Consider the following 18,766-nt stretch of genomic DNA (forward strand, 5'->3'; position numbering starts at 1 on the left):
AACAACCACAGATAATCCGGACCTACACAACCAACTTTAGGATGTACATTTTTATGCTAATGTGTAAGTTGCTACTATGCAATTTTAAATAACTAAAATTCCATCCAGTTCCACTTAGAGAATATTCAGAGGTGTCTATCTCCAAGATCATTATGCATTGTCAAAAGGAAATGGTTGAGAGCAATATATCTGCCTGCTGCAAGTATGCCTTCCATTTACTTTTCCTCTTTTTTTTTTTTTTTTTTTTAACCAGAAAGAGGGTAAACTGCAAAAGTGATGAAAAACTAAAATAAATAAATATGTAAGAATTGTGTAGATGAAACAACAAACACCTTTAAAAGACTATTCTTAATAGACCAATTAAACCTCACACCTTTCAAAAAGATAAACTGTTTTATGTCACTGGACATTTCAGTTTAGCTAAACTGTTTGACTTAACTGAAAAAATGTCCAGTGGCTTTGAAAAAAGTTAAAGCCAAGTCCATTATTCTTCCTACACTGCAGTGAAATACATCAATTTGGTTACATATAGAAAGACAGGCTTTAATTTTTTTGTGGATTTAACTTTTCAGTTACACAGAACACTCACTAAATTCTGGAAAAATGCTTCTGATTAAAAGGTATATGCTGAGTTGCTACAGTTTTATCTTAATGGTATTTTGACCCTCCATCCTACATCTTCTGCAAAAGACCCCCATTTTTACATATGTAGCAGTTCATTGAAATATACACACCTACACAGTAACAGTAATATGTACAATGAAAATTATATTAAGTGTGACAATATTGCATTTTTGTTTCAAATACTGTCAATCCTTTAAAATTTGCTAGTTTCTCTAAACAAATCAAAGGTTACCTCTGCATTTAAGTTGTCTGCAAGGCTTTCAAGAAACTGGCTTTCAATTGGGTTCTGCTGTGTAAGAAGAGTCAGGTAATGACTGAGTTTATCATGAGTTGTAATAATGATGCCTTCTCCGAATTTGTCAAACTGAGGCCGTCCAGCTCGACCAAATATCTGCATGACATCTAAAATTCCAAGGTCAACAAAGGAGCCTCTTTTTGCAGCATATATTTGTGTTCCCTGGTTGAGGAAAAGTTAATAAAAATTAACATAAATACACATGAATATAATCCTGATGAGCTGAATACTGAAATTAGGCAAATATAGCATGATTTCAGAAGTGTACTTTAACTAATCCCTTCATAATCTTTGATATATTTAAATCTTTACTATACAAACTAAACTCCCACTGGAGAGAATCAGTTTAATGAGATATAAATAACATTTCAAGTCAATCAGATATTTCCCCTCCAGGCCCAAAATTCACAAGAGTTCTCGCTATCTATACTTGACTGGTTTCTTTTGAGACAGATAACCCCTTGCAGAGCAGGGAAGCTCTTACCTTAATAACAACAGCATGAGCAGGCAAATTGACACCCCAAGCAAGTGTAGCTGTACAAACCAAGACTTTGATATGTCCATTAGAAAACAAGTTCTCAACCAAACTTCTGTCTTGCCGCAGCATTCCTGCATGATGGATGCTAAATCCATCTGGAAACAGCTCACGTAGCTGCTTATTTCTGGATTTCTGTACCTAGGATGGACAAGAATAACAATTAAATTCACTTCTAATTACAGCCCAAGAAGTATTGTATTAAAAAAATACAGGAAAAAAGTTGAATATTATTATGAGTCCTAAGAAAGAAACTATTTCCATTAAGATTGGGTATGACTAAGATTTCTATTAAGCCGGGTATGAGGTCTGTGAACATTATTTCTGAGTGCTGGCTTTATCATGCTTCATCTAGACTGAACACTAAACTACGGAAAACTAATATACTTCCCTAATTTGCCACAAACACTTCTGATTTTCTGCCTGTCTTTTCCACATTCCTACCTGCTGCACTAACTATCTTCTAAAATCAATTGCTGCTAAATATGACACCAGAAGGGTTGTGGCAATGATTATTCTAATCTTTCTCTAAACCAGATTTCTTTATCTTTGTCCACAGAGAATCTCTACTTTTCCAAAAAGCACATGAAGGTTAAGTAGTATTTGTCTCTCATTGTATTTTCAGCCACGCATATTACAGTGAATCAATTCTAGATAAAATTAGATTATTATTGTCATTGTTGATGTTGTTATATCTTCACATTTACCATTTCCTGACACACAGCCACCGAAAAGTTGATTTATGGGATACAGAGTGGGTAAAGCAAAGGAAAACATGGTTCACAGTACTGGCAAACTGCCAAACATGAACAACCTCTGCAAACACAGAAATAAATAGGGAGATGGGAATGCAATTATAAAAGGAGGACATGAAAAGAAAAATATTGTAGGAAAAACACATTTCTCAGTTTCTCAATTATCCAGCTTCTCAATATCTGATCTTTCCCGCTTTAGCAGTAATTATTTACTATTCGTTTAAAGGAAATCAAACTCAGATTTTAAACTACACATGACTTTTTGGCAAATTTAATTAACTGCTCTAGTGCTTAAAAATGAATAAATGATAAATTGATAAAGTGGCCCTGCAGTTCATTCTTCATGAAGCTTATTCTTCATGAGCTAACAAATGGAAACAAATATTTCATAAAGAGCACAGATGCACTAAGGTTTGCATTTATTGATTTCAACAACAAAATTCACAGAAGGCTGTGGAAAATTCACTTCAGCTGCATGCCTAATTGCAACACAGAAACTTGGATTGATCTTGATTAGATGTGGAACTTGCTCTAAGCATTTAACTATGAATTAGCTCTTCTCTTAAATAAAGAATTGATTTGATTAAAGAACAATCAAAAATAATTGTTTTAGTAGAACTTCTTGTACTGGTATCACATGCCTATTTTATATGTAATTAAGTATTTATTTTCAAAAATCGCAGTTATTCAATATAAAAAGCCATTACACTTTAAATATTATAATCTAAGCTAAAAAGGCAGAATCCTGCTCTCAAATCCTCACAATTTAAAAATTGCATACCTTTGTTTGTAACTTGATTGTTTCTGCTGTTTAATGTATTGAAAGACAGGGCAATAAAAAAATGGAAAGCTAAGAATAGTAGGATTGTGTACAACATATATAAGAAAATTTGTTTATGGTTTTAAGAAGCACAATTTTATCAATTTAACAGAAAGGAACTTGTGAATATAGTAAAAAGAAAGAGGAAGGAGAAAGGTTTGTGACAGAAAATGTATACAGATATGGCAATGCTAATCTGACTGTAATTCAATACATACAAGCTTAAGCTTAACCAACTGTTCAAAAATGCATGGGTACATTTACATATATCCATCTTGTTGCATTTAGAGAGAATAAAAACCTAGTTCTAAAATCTACCACACATTCTGAAACAACATCTTTGTAATATTTAATATGTACACGTTCATTTATTGAATCTGTGAAGTGCTAGACTTCCAGGTTACACAGCTAACAGGTTAGAAATATATGGGGTTTTTTCCAAGACTGAAGATGATGAACTTTTTTAAATTAAAAAAATCACAGCTCATTTTTGACATAGGAAAAAACCTAAATGCTGAGGAAATAAAATTCCTATTTACTCTGGATGATTTATTAACTGCACAGAAACTGAATTCATTTTCTTCCCATAAATTTGTGTTCACTTCAGATTACAAAGATACAAGGCACGTTAGTTCAAGAACAATGATATAATCCAATTTTATAAAGTTCACTTGAGAAAATAAAATAAAAATTATTTTTATATCCCAAATCTCAGTGATGCCTTGAAAGATTGCTCACGTAATGTATAATTTAATGGCAGCATATCTGCTTTTAAACAAACCTTTTAAATTCTTGTGATAATGAACTGTGTGGCTATTGTATTTAATCCGGATTTTAATGGTTTAATGGAGACAACAAAACCAAGAACTACTAAATAAAGGAAGTGAAACTATAAAAAGTTATATTGCTTCCACTTAGTTCTATTACAGAATAAAACTAAGAGGTTTTGCTTAAAATTTATATAAAATGTTACTAAGTGCCTCAGGTGTATGGAGAAGTTGTTATTATGAGGTATAGCACTGGTCTCCTGATTAGAATTGATTTTCTTTTCTCTCCCTTATTGCTCAAGAGGACTGTAGATTTATGACCTTTGCTTACATGTGTGTGTGCATCTAAAACAGTATGTGTTAAATAAATTCCCAGTTTAGCTTGCTGCCACCTATATTTCTTCTTTAAATGTCTTGAATTTCAAGCAATTCTTGATTAAGACACATTAAACATGTCACAATTAGACACAGAAAAATGTTCTGCATAATTTTAATGAGAAATGACACATAAATAGCAGAAGGCAAAAAAATTCCAACTTTTCTACTAAAGACTTATGAAAGATAAAACTCTTCCTTACCCTTTCCATGTATCTGGTATCATAATGGTATCATCATTCATAACAACTATAAGGTGCACACTCTTTGAAATACTCATTGGGTGAACCAAAGAATGAATTTTTTAATAGCACTATAGATACATTTTTCTTATTTTATATAAAAAAAGGTATAGATACTTTTTTCTTATTTTATATAAAAAAGAAGGTAAGAAAGAGCAATAAAGCTTGATTATGAGAAGAAGCTGCCAATAAATTGCTTCTTGGTAAGTGAAACATGAATTTATGTTCTGTTTTTATTTTTTTAATCTCCAATTTCTACCCTCATCTAGGACAAACAAAGTAGATCATCACCACTTGCTATGATAATTTTATTTTTTTCTGTGGATGACTCATTTCTCTTTTATGCTTGCTCATTTTAAGATATTGCTTGAAATTCTGAATTTGGGTGTTTTTTCCCACTAATAATGCAGTTTTTGACTCATGTATTTTCTTTCAATAACAGAAATGGCACAGACTATTCTAGCATTTTTTTGCACGATCTCCTTACTATAGCAAACTTCATGTTCATGACCATATGACTTAATTTCCTTTCTGTGGAGTTCACTATAGGGCAGCACTTGCAGTTTGTTCAGAATGCACCATCATATTTTTTCACTGGTTTGAGCAATTCTGAGTAATTTATTCCCATCCTCCATTCTCTGCACTTTCCTGACACCCTGCAAAGTAGCAGCTCTTAATTTTGAGGCCTCATTAGCCTCACTTGATGAGTGTTGGAGCTCAGATAGCACAGACATCACAGACACCTACACCAAACAAAGTAAGGAATCTTTTGCTGCAGCCTTCAATGAACAGTAGTCATAATTATTACTACTACTGTGTGATCAATAGAGTTCAAGTATATCCAAGTAACTATTTTGCACCTTTGCTCAAGACATCTGAAAATGCAATTTGTAGGCTGACCTAAATTGTTTTAAGTCCCAACAAGACAAAAGCCTCCTCTGCCTCATTCATATTACTAAAACTGCTGAATTTGCTCTGCGTGGTTCATTTTAAGAATACTGACTGACTTTCAAAATTTATGAGATCAAGGTAGGATGGAAAAAGTGTCCCTCTACTCCAGAAGTAAAGGTCAGCTGACAAAAGCAGAATGAAAAAAGGGAAGTTGAAGTCTATCCATAGACTGATTCTTGTTCCATAAATATAAAAGAACTAAGTATAAGAGAAACAGAAAGGAATGATCAAAGGACTGCACGACTATTCATCATTTTTGCTCTTCAGAATTTACTACATTCATATTGCATACTAATTTTCCTATAAATGTGAAAGTTTTATTCTTTTATTTCAACTTCTGTTTCAAAGAGGAGAGATCAAAACTTGGATGGTGTAAATAAAACTGTAAGAGGTTTTCTTTTAAAATATGAGTTCAAAATACAGTTAATTTTTGTTACAGGGAAAAAATTCGAGACTCCTTTATATGCACTTAGAGAAGTACATGAAACCTAGAGAAAATACTAACCCATGGAAGATAAGCAGTAACATTATCTGACAGTTTATGACAACAATCATGTGGAGAAATACAGATTTGAGTCTAAAGGGAGGAAAAGGGTATGCATTTGAGGTACAATGATTTTACTTAAATCCTTTTATGAATTAGAACTGTTATTTGTATTATTCCACTTGTATTGTCTGCATAATAATTAAGCTATCAGCAACTGTTTCTAGGACAATGATAAAGCCGCTTTTTTTGGGGTAGCAGTAAGATCACTCTCCTTGCTCTTTTCTGGCATTAGCTTCACTAGTCAGTGAAGCTCACTGACTAGTCAGTGAAGCTCACCCTGCAACTGGGTCCTGTGAAGAACCCAAAAACTATTGAGAGCTCTCCTCTCCAAGATGACACACACGACTTAGCAGATCATTTCTGGAGGGATGCAGGCTGCCCAATGTGCTATTCTACTCAATGAATGTGCATGCTCATTCTCTACATCTTCCCTTTTTATATGTATCTAACTATTCACTCTGTATAGTTATCCTGAACTAGTATCTCTGTTCAATACTTACTCTTTTACTGGGATATAATTATTTGGTACCTGGCAAGACATTATTTGAAGATGGTAATTCTAACAAACAAATGTGAATCAGTTTGAATTTCTCCCGGAAGAGTCAATAATCTAATTGTCTCCCTCTGGCAATTTAAGTTCACTGTATTAAAGTTAGAAGTTTTTAAACCTATGAGTCACTGTCTGATCAATGTACTGGTATCACCTCAGTTAGTTCTGTGAAGTGCTCTAAAAACACCTCTGAAGGAGAAAGAAAGGAGAGTAGTGGGACTGCTCCAATCAGAACAGTTTAAAAAGAATTCCTATAAATTATACTTTGATTCTCTTTTTGATTCACAAAGGAAGGAGGTGTAAGGCAGAATTTCTAGAACATTTTTTTCTATTGCCCTGGCCTTACCACTGGTCCTAACCTACTGCATCAGGTTGTGTTTCATCCAGTTGGTACCTTAGGGAGTGATGACTACCAGTTATAGAAGGGATTGGCATGGTGTCCAGAAATGCCTTGCTTTTTTCAGTGTGTTCCTTTTACAGTACACTGTTACATCATAGCAGCCTCGTCTTTTTTTCATTGGAAAAGTTACATGGTACATACAGAATGAATTATTCCATGGGAAAAGGAGGAACAGCCTTCAGATTTAAAAATTGAGCAAGAGGTAAATGTTTAATGTAATCTTTGATTCCTCAGGTCTATAATCTATAATGCATTAGACAGAAGTGTTTACAGACCTCACTGATCAGAGAAGCTAAGGAAATGTAGCATAATGTTTAAAATGTTGTATTTTTGAGCTAACCAGACAAGCCAAGAATGAAAGATATGTGGATATAAGTCTGACCATGCACAAATGATGGATTTGCAACAAGTCACCGAGGATGTAGGCACAGTTTCCAATAACCTCACTTACTGCCTAGTGAAAAATGACTATAAAGCAAAAAAAGAAACTATTTGTATAGACAATACACTACCTCAACCTGAGACAGAATTTTATAACATGGACCAAAGTAACCTAACATTTTACTTCAAGACAGGCTGCAGTGCCTGTCTTAAAAGTGAATAAATTACTGATTCTCAGATAAAAGATTTAAGAATTAAGATCGAAAAATAATTCCAGCAGTAGGTTTACACAGATAGGAAATGTTCATTATAATCACTCAGTTTAAGCACCACATCTTGATGAAAATAACAATATTTTTCATATATTGTACAATGATAAGCATATTACTCTTGTTTATAGGAAGCGAAATAGAAATTATATAGAGAAAAAATAGAAATTATATAGAGAAATTTTTGTACTGCTTCAGTATGCTGAAAATCTGGACTTCTCCAGATCTGTGACATTAATCTGTGACTAAATAATCTCAAATCTTATTAAGACAAGCATCAAAACAGTTTAACAACAACATGAAAATGCACATCAATTAAGACTGAATTAATTGTATAACATCACAATTTTAAATTGCATGCAAAATTGTTTTAGTCAACATCTTTCTTTCTCCTCAATTTAGAATTCAACCACTCTCTGGGAACAGATGCATGAAACATGTAAAATACAGCAAAGTATTTCTTTGTCCCCAGCTATTGAGACAGTAAGTCCTGTTGTCATATCTGTTAACCACTTGGAGTACACAGATAGAAAACCATCAATCTTAGTCTGTTTTGCTGACAGCAGATGTTTTCAGTATGGTGTTATAAAACTAGCTGGTAGGGAAGATACACAGCATGGAAAGAAACTGATAGAAAGAGGGTCTGATGACATGCAAGGATGAATTTTTACTGGTTTCACTTTGAATACTGACAACCTCTGGAGACCTAGTTAAACCTTTTGTTGCTGTGCTTAACTGTGCAAAGATTTCAATATTTCTGCCTCAACAGGAAAATGATACTGCACAGTGTCTATAAAAATATTTGTTATATTTGAGAACACATCTTTTGCTTTGTAATACTCAAAATTGCCACTCTGCTGAGCCATGGCAAGACTGAATGTATTTTTAGTGAGAAACAATGAAAGCAGAAGATCTTAAAGTTCTTTCCAATACTCCTGCGCCTTACTTAATACATACATAACTATTTTTGCTGCAACTCCTCCTCAAAGGCTATACTGACTGAGACATTATTAAACCTGCAAGAAAAGGATTTTGTGAACATTAAGCGTATTTCTCATTTCATAATTAAACCACAAATGTCCACTAAACTTCACAGCTATGCAAAGTGACAGACTGAGGATTCTCCAGAAAAATGGATTTTCTCACAATTCTTACAGGTAATGGAAAATGTGCAGTATGAATTAACAGTTTACATGGTTTTCACATAGTTGTAGACTGGCATCATTATGCATGACCACGAAAAGCTGAACCTTATCTTAAACCAGGAAACTAATTTTAAGAGAGATGAACACTACTAAGCATTAAATGTCCTTTGATTAGGTACTGTGGCTTGCTTTCTTCACTCTTCTAACTTCTGTCCTACACAGCATGGAAGATAAGCATAACAATACTATCAAGACATGAGAAAAAAACCCAGCAGTCAGTAGAAGTGACAGAAATTCCTAAAGTAAAAAATGTCAATATTATATTTGCCACTCATTAACTAACTTGAACTATGCAACTTGAACTTTAACAAGAAAAAAAAAATAAACAAGAAAGAAACAGAAACATACTGGAACATCAGACCATCTGCAGCACAAAAAACCCAAGATTTGTTCACTGATACCAGTGTAATATGAAGACCCATAAGCAAATCCATGATGTAACTAGCATCACTTAAAGGTTTTGCTATATTGGTATGCTAATATTAAACAAATCTCAGAACTAAGGACATTTTATTCCTCCTGTGCCTTGGCTATTACAGAAGAATTTCACGGATTCCTTAGTGACCTTTGTAGTTCAGGGTTGCCGAATGTTAAATCTCATGAGACAAGCAGTTTTCAGAACTCTCTAAAGGATATGAAGGATCACACATATTTTTGTATTTTGATATTGCAATGTTTACACAGTAACATCTGATTAATTATATTAAGTGGTAATTACTTACTTTATTAGATATAGAATGAATAAACAAAAAAATCCGTTAAGAAACTAATAGACCTTTAAGGGGTGAGACCAGTAAAACCTAATTTCCAATTAATTTTATATTCCCTGTGCCTCTAGCCCAACTCAAAAACTTGCTCCATCTGGTTTCCCTAACTTCATCTCTCCCAGAATTTTTTCACTGCATTACTGTTTTATAAACTTTTCCGCTGCACCCTCGGAACAAAAAAATACATTTTTAAAATGGTATCTGTAAGGCTTAGGCTGATTTTCAACACAGCCATCCAGTTATTACTTCCATCTTTGACAATGCTTTTTTTTGCTAGTTTTATTCCAAATTGCTTACACCCTACTCTCAAGTTCTGCAAATTCAGTGCATAACTGTGAAGAATATGCACTATCGAACAGCATTCAAAAACAGTTTTGAAGGTAACATGTCTTTAGGCACCTGAAAGGGCACAAAAGTAGCACCTAATAAGTGACAGAACAAAAAGGTTTCTATTACTATGCTCTTATGGCCAGCAGACTTTGGAGCCAGTTTTTCAGCTAAACTAAGGCAGCTATTAGGCTTACTGCCAGAAGAAACCAGCAGATGCAAGAAACAAGCACTGTGCAGTCACCTCCTAACAGTTGAATTTTACCCCTAGATCCTATTCAAGTGTAGGGTATTTTCCCACAGACCTCTGCTAAATTACAAGATCCCTTGTAGTTTCAAAATCTACTGAAAAAAAAAATCAGGGTTTTTAACTCTCCTCTCTTAAAAAAACCCCTCCCCTCAAATTCAGTCCTTAAAGTACCAATATTTTATGTTACTTACTAGCATTTTGTTTGATACTTCATGAAGCCTGCATTTCTTAACTTCGTAAAGTTTAGAAATCACAAAGAGGAACATATTTATGTATAATTAAATGGCTTTGAAAGACTGTTTTCTACATCTACAGTTCTTTAAGCATTTACATAACTTATCACGTATACCTCCCACCCAAGTATGATATTTTGAGCTAAGGAATACTTCATTTTTTGTTCAAGTAATTTTTATAACATATTTACAGAGATTTGAGAAAAAAAAATACTGCATTGATGTTGATTTATCCATCTGCCTTGGGGTTTATAAACAAGATTAGAAACCCTCTGCAAAACTGAGGAGCTTGCTGTTGTTAGGCTATTGTAATTCATATGCTGTTATTTTAAAGCAGGAGATACAGTTTCTTCATCAAGCAAACTTTAATTGTCTTACATAGCGGTAAATCTGAGGAAATATAAGAAAATATCTCACATATCAAACACACCACAGAGATCAAATTATCGGGTTTGGGGAGAGGTAAGGAGATTGTTACTTTCTCACTTAACATGGTACATAGCAGCACAAAACAGGTGAGAGGAGAGCTGCTGTGCTGATTGCTTGCACAGTCCCTCTCCAACCCTCATTAATTTCAATTTTTCACACTCTGTTTACTTATCTTGCATACATTAGTGCTAATGACTGTTCAAAAGTGTCAGATGCCACACTATGAGCTTCATTTTCCTTAATATTTTAATTATATTAACATTCCTCTGTACAATCAGTAGTCATATCTGTTAAAATCATTACATCCTTCACACATTTAAGTATCCTTAAAAGAGCCTTTCATTTCACAACTCTACCCTCTTTTAAGAGCCTGTGAAAGACTGAAATGTTAAAGGTTAGTGATTCAAAGCACCTGGCCATTTGTGGAGCTGGCAGGGTGCTTTGCTCAGGCCAGGTTGGCATCCTCACTCCACCAAGCAAGGGCAGGAGCGTTTCTGCATGTGTGGTGGTGAAACCTCTAATCCCCTTAAGGCAAACAGTAAACAATGCCAACCCTTGCCTTAGTGTTGTGTACATATTTATTAGTGCATATATTAGTCCATATAATTAATCACTTGAAGCAATAACATTTTAGAACAGAGTATCTTTTTATTGTTTTAAGTAGAAAAAATAACTGAGGCTAAAGTAAAATCACATAAAAATAAAGCAGCAATTTCCCTACTTTAAGACTGAACGCTAATACTATCTACGTAAAATAGCTCTATAGCTATCACTGCAAACACATTCAAAACATATCAGTAGCTTTCCTAGATAAACACAACCCCTTGATCTGTAAAGAACTGAACCACACACCGTGGTTCAGTGCCAAGGCAAATATCATGTTTGCAGCATTATGTAACGCATGCACACTACAGGGTTATCACCAGGATATCAGTCTTCAGTGGTTTCAAGATGGCATTACTGAATTGTGAATTAAAATCAGAATAAAAGGAGTGAAGATTCTTTGACTCTTGCACTCTGAACAAACTTTTAATTAGAATCAGCGTGACACATAGTTTAAAAACTTTTAGTTTCACTTGATTTTCTCATTTTGCACTTTGAAAACTCACATAAAATATGCTATATTGTATATAAAATGAATGTTAACAACATAATGTATAAGTAACAATATAAAATACAGAGTCAGAGACGATGAAGAAGACCTCCAAGATCATCAAGTAACCTTTGACCTAATATCACCATGCCCACTAAACCACACTGTGAAGTGCCACCTCCAATTCTTTTTTCAGTACTTCCAGGGACGGTAAGACTACCATTTCTCTGGGCAGCCTGTTCCAATGCTTGAAAACCTTTTTGGTGAAGAAATTTTTTCTGCATATCCAACCAAAACCTCCCAAGGTGCAACTTGTGGTGATTTTCCCTTATCCTATCACTGGTTGCTTGGGAGGTCAACTTTCACCTAGCCACAACCTCCTTTCAGGAGTATTTAGGAATAATCTCCCCTCAAGCCTCTACTTCTCCAGAATTAACAACTCCAGCTCCCTCAGCTGCTCCTTATAGGACTTGCACTCCAGACACCTCACCAAGTCTGCTGCCCTTCTCTGGACTTGCTCCAGCATCTCAATGTCCTTCTTGTAATGAGGGGCCCAGAACTGAACATGGGCTCTGAGGTGTGGCCTCATGAGTGTTGAGTACAGGGGTACTGCCCTGGTCCTGCCGGCCACACTATTGCTGACACAGGGCAGGATGCCTTCTTGGCTATCTGGGCACACTGCAGGCTCATATTCACACTGCAAAGCAAAGCTGGATATCATATCATATCACATCATATCATCACTTAATGTTTAGGATTTGGTTTACATATCTAAGAATATTTTACTTTGCAAATTCCAGTCTAAATGTCGGAAGTCATTCAACAAAGGAATCTCCTTCTGGTAATTTTATGTTTAGATATCAGCTATTTTTTTAAATTGATTTTTGTGCTCCAAATATGGAATTGCCAATTCTGTTGTCAAATTTTACATGGAATGAAAAGAGAGGGGCTATGCTTACCTGTAACACTGGTTTTATCTTTGCTAACCCCAGTGATGACTTGCTAAAGGGAAACCTACTGAGCCTGTTTTCTATAATATTATATCAGTCTTTCTGATAATACCTATAGAAATGGATTGATGACTTAAAATTCTTAGCATAGCCTTTTCATTCTTGAGATCAACCTAGAACGTACTCCCTACTCTATTTCTTGTTGAGAAGGCATCATTTACAATAGGCAGTTAGTTCCATCATACTTATTTAATCTGCAGGCTGGAAGATTATATTCTTCCAGTATAGTATGGAAGGTAAGATGGCTGGCATATGCTGTCTGGTGCAGAGAATATCTCCAAGTAACTGTGACCATTTGAGACAGGCCACTTGACATCAGCTTGATATGTCAGGGTTCAGTTTGAGATTAAAACTTCAGGTGTCTACACAGAGATTAGCACATCTGCAGGAGAAGTCTGAACACCCTGCACAGTCAGTGGGAATCAGGCAGCAGAGCTTCTACTCTCCCCCATGTCTGCTTGTGGATGAATTCAGGCATCCTCTTGGCTCCACTGCCTGAAGTGCACTGAACTTCAGCAAATACAACAGCAGCTCAGACACATCACACATTTGTAGTTACCATGTGCAGCCCCTTAAAACCCATGTGCTATAATTTCAGCCGGAAAAGCACTCCATGTTTCAAATTTAGACTAATGAACAAGAATTATCCTGGAAAGAATAAAAGACAAATTAGACCCTCAAATAACTTTCCATTGCAACAAATTTCTATTGTAACTGACTCAGGTGGCATTTTCCCAACACTCCCAGATGGCACATATCACTAATAGCTCTTAATTACCACTCAATATTCCAAATAAATTAGAACTTAAATTATCTGCCTTCACACTAATCTCTGCTTATTCTGATACTCATGCATTAAAATTAATCAGAGCACCCTACGTTTTTAATGTTGAATATAACAGAACTAAGGAACATCATAGTAAAAATAGAAATGGAGACTTTACATTCTTCAATTGATGACAATGGAAACTTAATCAGGGGACATTATTTATCACAAACTCCCATCAGACTTGTTAGAGCCCCCAGATGTAATTATGCAGCCCCAAAATTACATTCCTATAGCTCTTCCTTTGCGATGGACAAACAGATGCATAAATGCACAGTCTGGCATTACCAGACTCAGTACAGGTCACAGTGCTACTTGAAGTATGACAAAAACCAGTTTTTCTCCATTTGACAGAGCTGATAAGAACATACTCCATCTGAAATGTTCCCAAAATGTGGTAAGACAAATAATGGGATTAAATGCCTAGTTAATCTCAATTTTTCCCTAAGAAGAAAAAGGGTAAGAGATGTTAAGTGATTTTTTTCTTATCTCTGCAACTTTCTAGTTATTGGTTTAATTTTTAATTTGAGAGCAAATTTCAGACTTTTTTGTATTTGATAAAATGAGTTGACTGTGAAATCCCAAAGTTGTCTGAAATTCCTGAGTATAAATTCAGTCACAGGGGAAAAGAGATTTCCATTGATACCAGAAATAAATATAAACTTTATGAGGAATTTCACTCCTACCTCACCAAAATCCCCAAAGAAAATGGTTTCTAGAGTATTTGCCCTCTTTCAACCTCCACCATTAAACATAGTACATACTTTATTCTACAGTACAGAAAACTCAGCTGAAGGAAATCTGCATTTAACTGATGAACTCGCATATTTACATCAGCCACTTTACAGTCACAAAAAAAGCTGACATTTCTCCCTCAGAAAAAGACAGAAACTCATAAAGCCATTTGGAAAATCTGTGTTCAAATGTAATCAATTAATCCTCATGTACTTTCTCCAACTAATCCCTGTTCTGATGCCTAAAGCTAATTTCATTTTATGAAGGGAAATACAAATTTAAAAGATGTAGATTTTTTCCCTATTTACTATTAAGTGTTATTCTGGTAATCAAAACAATTACTAACAGACATAGAGAAATAAATGCTTAAAACTTTCAATTTTTTCAGCTTCCAAAAATATGCATTGTTCAAGAAATTTTATATCTTTTAAGAAAACGTGAATGTGGTCCGTATTATATTACTACACATAAATATGTATGTGTAATATAAAAGTAAATTATGCATTATAATTATTACAATAGTGTCTTATCTGTCCTGCATTTTATAATGTCATCTATTAAAGGATGCAAGAAGAGAAAAAGGAAAGATAAAGAAGTGAATAAGAAAAACAATTATCTTAAAAATTTCATACAAATGCAAAGAACCCATCTTTCAGGTCAAGAAGAGAGCTGCACCTGAGGCAAATGCCTAGAAGTTGAACGTATTTTAATTCTTAGTCATCAAAATGCTCAGAAGTGAAACGAGGATCAAGGATTACCGACCACAAAATCAGTGTAATTTTTGTGCATTAAAAGGTAGGGCCACAAGGTGGCTCTCATTGCTCAAGATTGAAAACCGACTTGAAAAAACAAAATAAAAATCTCGATTTCCATTGTTTTCTTAAAATTGTAACTGCTATCTTTCACCTTTCTTATTTTAGGACACATTTATTTCCATACCAGGAAAATACTTTGAAGATAATTTGAATTCCAACAAAGAGGTTTCTAGGTTCAATCTGTAACAGCATCATTTTCCTGTAGTCAATGATTTCTCCCAAAGCTGAAGCCTTTTTGACAGATGGAATTCATATATACATAACCGAAATAACCTTATAGACTGCTTTCGATTAAATTAGTTCTCAATTATTTACCAATAATAGTTCTATTTCATGATGAAAATGATGAAGCTTCTACCTAGAACACGAATTTGTACAGGGACAGCATCTTGGTTTTTTTAGAGCTTGTTTTTTTCTAATATGCTCTAGCTATATTCTTTAGGTTATTAACTATTACTTTATTTTTCCTTTTACAGGCTTATTAATAGTTGTGGGTTTTTTCTGGCAATCTTTCAGCCTTTAATTTTGTTATGAAAATATCTGTTTTCATTCAATATCTGATTTCCTCACAAGTGTGAAAATGTGAAATGTAAAGAAACTGGAGCAGGTACGAAAAATTAAGATAGGGCTATGACTGCCAACTCAGTACATCTGACAGTACTCAGTAAATATGTGATGCTGAATGAAATAATTGTAGACCAGTACAGCACTCTGAAACGTACAGGACTCTCTTAGGACAATCATCCTGGATATTTTCCTTAGACAAGAGATCTTGGTGGTTGCTTCAAGGAATATGCCCCCTCAGAGGAACAAAACCTAAGGGAATACCTGAAAATAACTATTACAGCTGTTTTGTAACTACAGGCCAATGGAGGAATAAACTGGGTACATGTTCAATGTTACAATGTTCAATGCAAACACTTTTCAACTAAGCTATAACAATCAAACAAAAGCCCAGAAAATAATTTCTGAGTGTACGGGATCTTTAAAAAGAATTATAAGCAATATTGGTGTATCTATATAAGTGTTTTAAATCCCTGCTTCACTGGGACAAATTTGCATTTTCTTATTGCCTTCAGTTCCAGAAGCTTGCAGAATATCCACATCTGCAAAAAGTTAAACACTTTGCTGTGTTTTCTCTATGAAACACTATTTTGTGCTGTATTAAGTTGTGTCCTCAGGGCTTACTCCAAAGCCAACAGACTATTTTCCATTAGTTTCAGTATGTTTTCCAATGAGATACTTCAACTGTAAACCAGATAGGACTCTGTTCAATTATTCAGCAATACCACAGTTTAAATGAAAGCAGGGAAATACAATATTAACAGTTTCAAACACTTCAGATTTCTGATTGTTGTCCTTGATAAACATACAGAGCACAATATTTGGAAAAAGTGATGACTGGAATCAAAGACTTTGCCCTAGAATTCTACATTTGATTACAAAATTCATGCATATCAAAGCCAGAGGAACCCTCATAGAAAAAAAAATGCAGTATTTTTCATCTTTCATGCAATGGCCTTTTATTTTCCAGCTTTTATTATTATTATTATTGTGGTACACAATTTTGAAAAGCTTCTGTAATGCTTTTGGTACTCCAAATTCAAGAACCTCAGGGTCTGCCCTCCTGTACTAGGTTTTTAGCATTTTGTCAGTTCTCAATACTTTAGAACTTCCAAATGTGCAAGTCGCATTTTTTGTCTTAGAAAAAGAAAAAAAAAAGAGAGAAGAATCCCTAGCACATTAGTAGTTACTAACTAGAGGTCATAACTTTAAACACAGCAATAATGGCAGCAAATTCAAGTTTGGTCTTGTAGTATTGGCCCTCACAGATCATACAATGTCCCCAGTAGAAAAGGGCAGATCCTCCAAATAGTTAGCAGAAAGCAACATGGCTTCTTAAAAAAATGCTGGTCAAGATCTTTATTCAAATAAATAAGATCTTCCATTTCCTTATTTGGAAAAAAAACCCAACTAAAAGTGAAAACTGAGCAGCAACAGCAAACATAGCCCCTCAAAGAACCAAGATGCTGCAAGGTCTTGTGGTCACAAGTATTTTGCTGGTGTGCAGGGTGGATTATTTCAGGTCTTGCTGAGTTCAGGCAATCAACAGCTGTACACGTAACAACTTTCACCAGGTAACAAGTATTTATGTTTCTTGCATGAAGATATTTTTTGATTGTTAAGGAAAAAAAAATAATTTATATATTTTAACTTGGTTTTAGCTATGAAAACTTCATCTTGGCTTTAGTCCTGTTGTATCTACTGGGAAACATGGACAAATTTGCTATTTTTTTTAGAACTCTTGCTAAGTTTCATCAAACTCATCCCCTACTGAAGGAATTTTCTGGCTGGCCTATGTTCACATCCATTTCAGCGACTCACATTTTCACAATTTCTGCCTTCCGTCACCGAAAAGACTCACCAGATGAATAGTGCAAAAAAATTTGAAATCCCTTCTGTAGTTTTCTTCCAGAGGCAGCAAACCACCACAATACAGGAAAACTTACGTAGAAATAATTATTTTCAGTAATGCTTCAAACATGTTTCAATATTCTAATGCTTCTCAAGTTCTAGAAATTTAAGGATTTTTTTTATTTTTTAACTTTGCTGGCTAAAATTAATTATCTGCTTGCACTGTTATTGTCCAGAGATGAAGGCCTCTGAAGATAGGTGGAATGGGGAACATGAATTTTTTTAAGAATTCATACTTCAGTACTGAAATTCACAAGTTTCCTAATACTGTCATCTTCCTATGTGCACTCTTTCGGCATTTTCTAACAAACTATATAGTTCCAAATTTGCCTTCCATATTTTAGCAATTTTATTTTCATTTCACAATACACAGTAAGCCTAATTTTGTCAACTACAAGTTTTCATTATAGTTCATGCCCAGCTTGTGTATACTCTACACTTGTCAAAAACATGATGCTGTTAGTCTAGTTCCCATTAGCATAATACATAATTTCTAGTTCTAGTTTTTTACTCAAATAAGCCAAAAATTACAACGTGGTACATGTAGAAAGATGTATCCAAATGCATATTTATATGATGTTCATTCAAAAAATCTCAGTTGTGGGATCAAAATACTGGTTTTCAGATTTTAATGGTGTTTGGCAAATGCTCTATAATCAGTTTCTGTTGGTTTTGATGTAACAATAAAAAAGTTTCTGAAATAATTGAGTTGTTTAAAAGAGATTTGGCAAATTCAGGCAAAATTCTAACTCTACTTTGATAAATGTGACATGCAATGATATCTGTACATTCTAAATAAAGAGTAGCAGTTTGTGGCTCTATACAACAAAATGCTTTCCTCCAAGACAATGATTCCCAGCAAGCAGGGATTCTTCTGATTCTTGTCTGAATTTTGAAATTCCAGTTCAAAGAATCTTAAGATGAATTCAAAACAAGCAAGATAAAAGAAGGTACAACTAATCTTGCAGATATCTTCTACAAAAGAGATAAAAGATACAAAAACCAGAGACTGACAATACATGCAATAAAACTTAGTCTTCAGAAAAAAATATATGGCAAGAAATATTTGGCAGTTCTCTAAAAATAAATC

General features: G+C 34.3%; 1 protein-coding gene across 1 annotated transcript in view; it reads right to left on the reverse strand.

Annotated features, from left to right (window-relative positions):
• ASCC3 (activating signal cointegrator 1 complex subunit 3) overlaps positions 1-18,766 on the reverse strand; it is a 249,565-nt gene that overhangs the window by 97,152 nt on the left and 133,647 nt on the right. Inside the window, exons 15-16 of the mRNA XM_066315184.1 lie at positions 1,404-1,595; positions 857-1,081 (exon numbers count right to left, since the gene is read on the reverse strand). Coding sequence (XP_066171281.1) covers positions 857-1,081; positions 1,404-1,595 — 417 coding nt within the window. The remainder of the gene's footprint in view (positions 1-856; positions 1,082-1,403; positions 1,596-18,766) is intronic.

This window comes from Sylvia atricapilla, chromosome 3 (genome assembly GCF_009819655.1).
Source record: "Sylvia atricapilla isolate bSylAtr1 chromosome 3, bSylAtr1.pri, whole genome shotgun sequence".
In the NCBI taxonomy this organism is placed as follows: Eukaryota; Metazoa; Chordata; class Aves; order Passeriformes; family Sylviidae; genus Sylvia; species Sylvia atricapilla.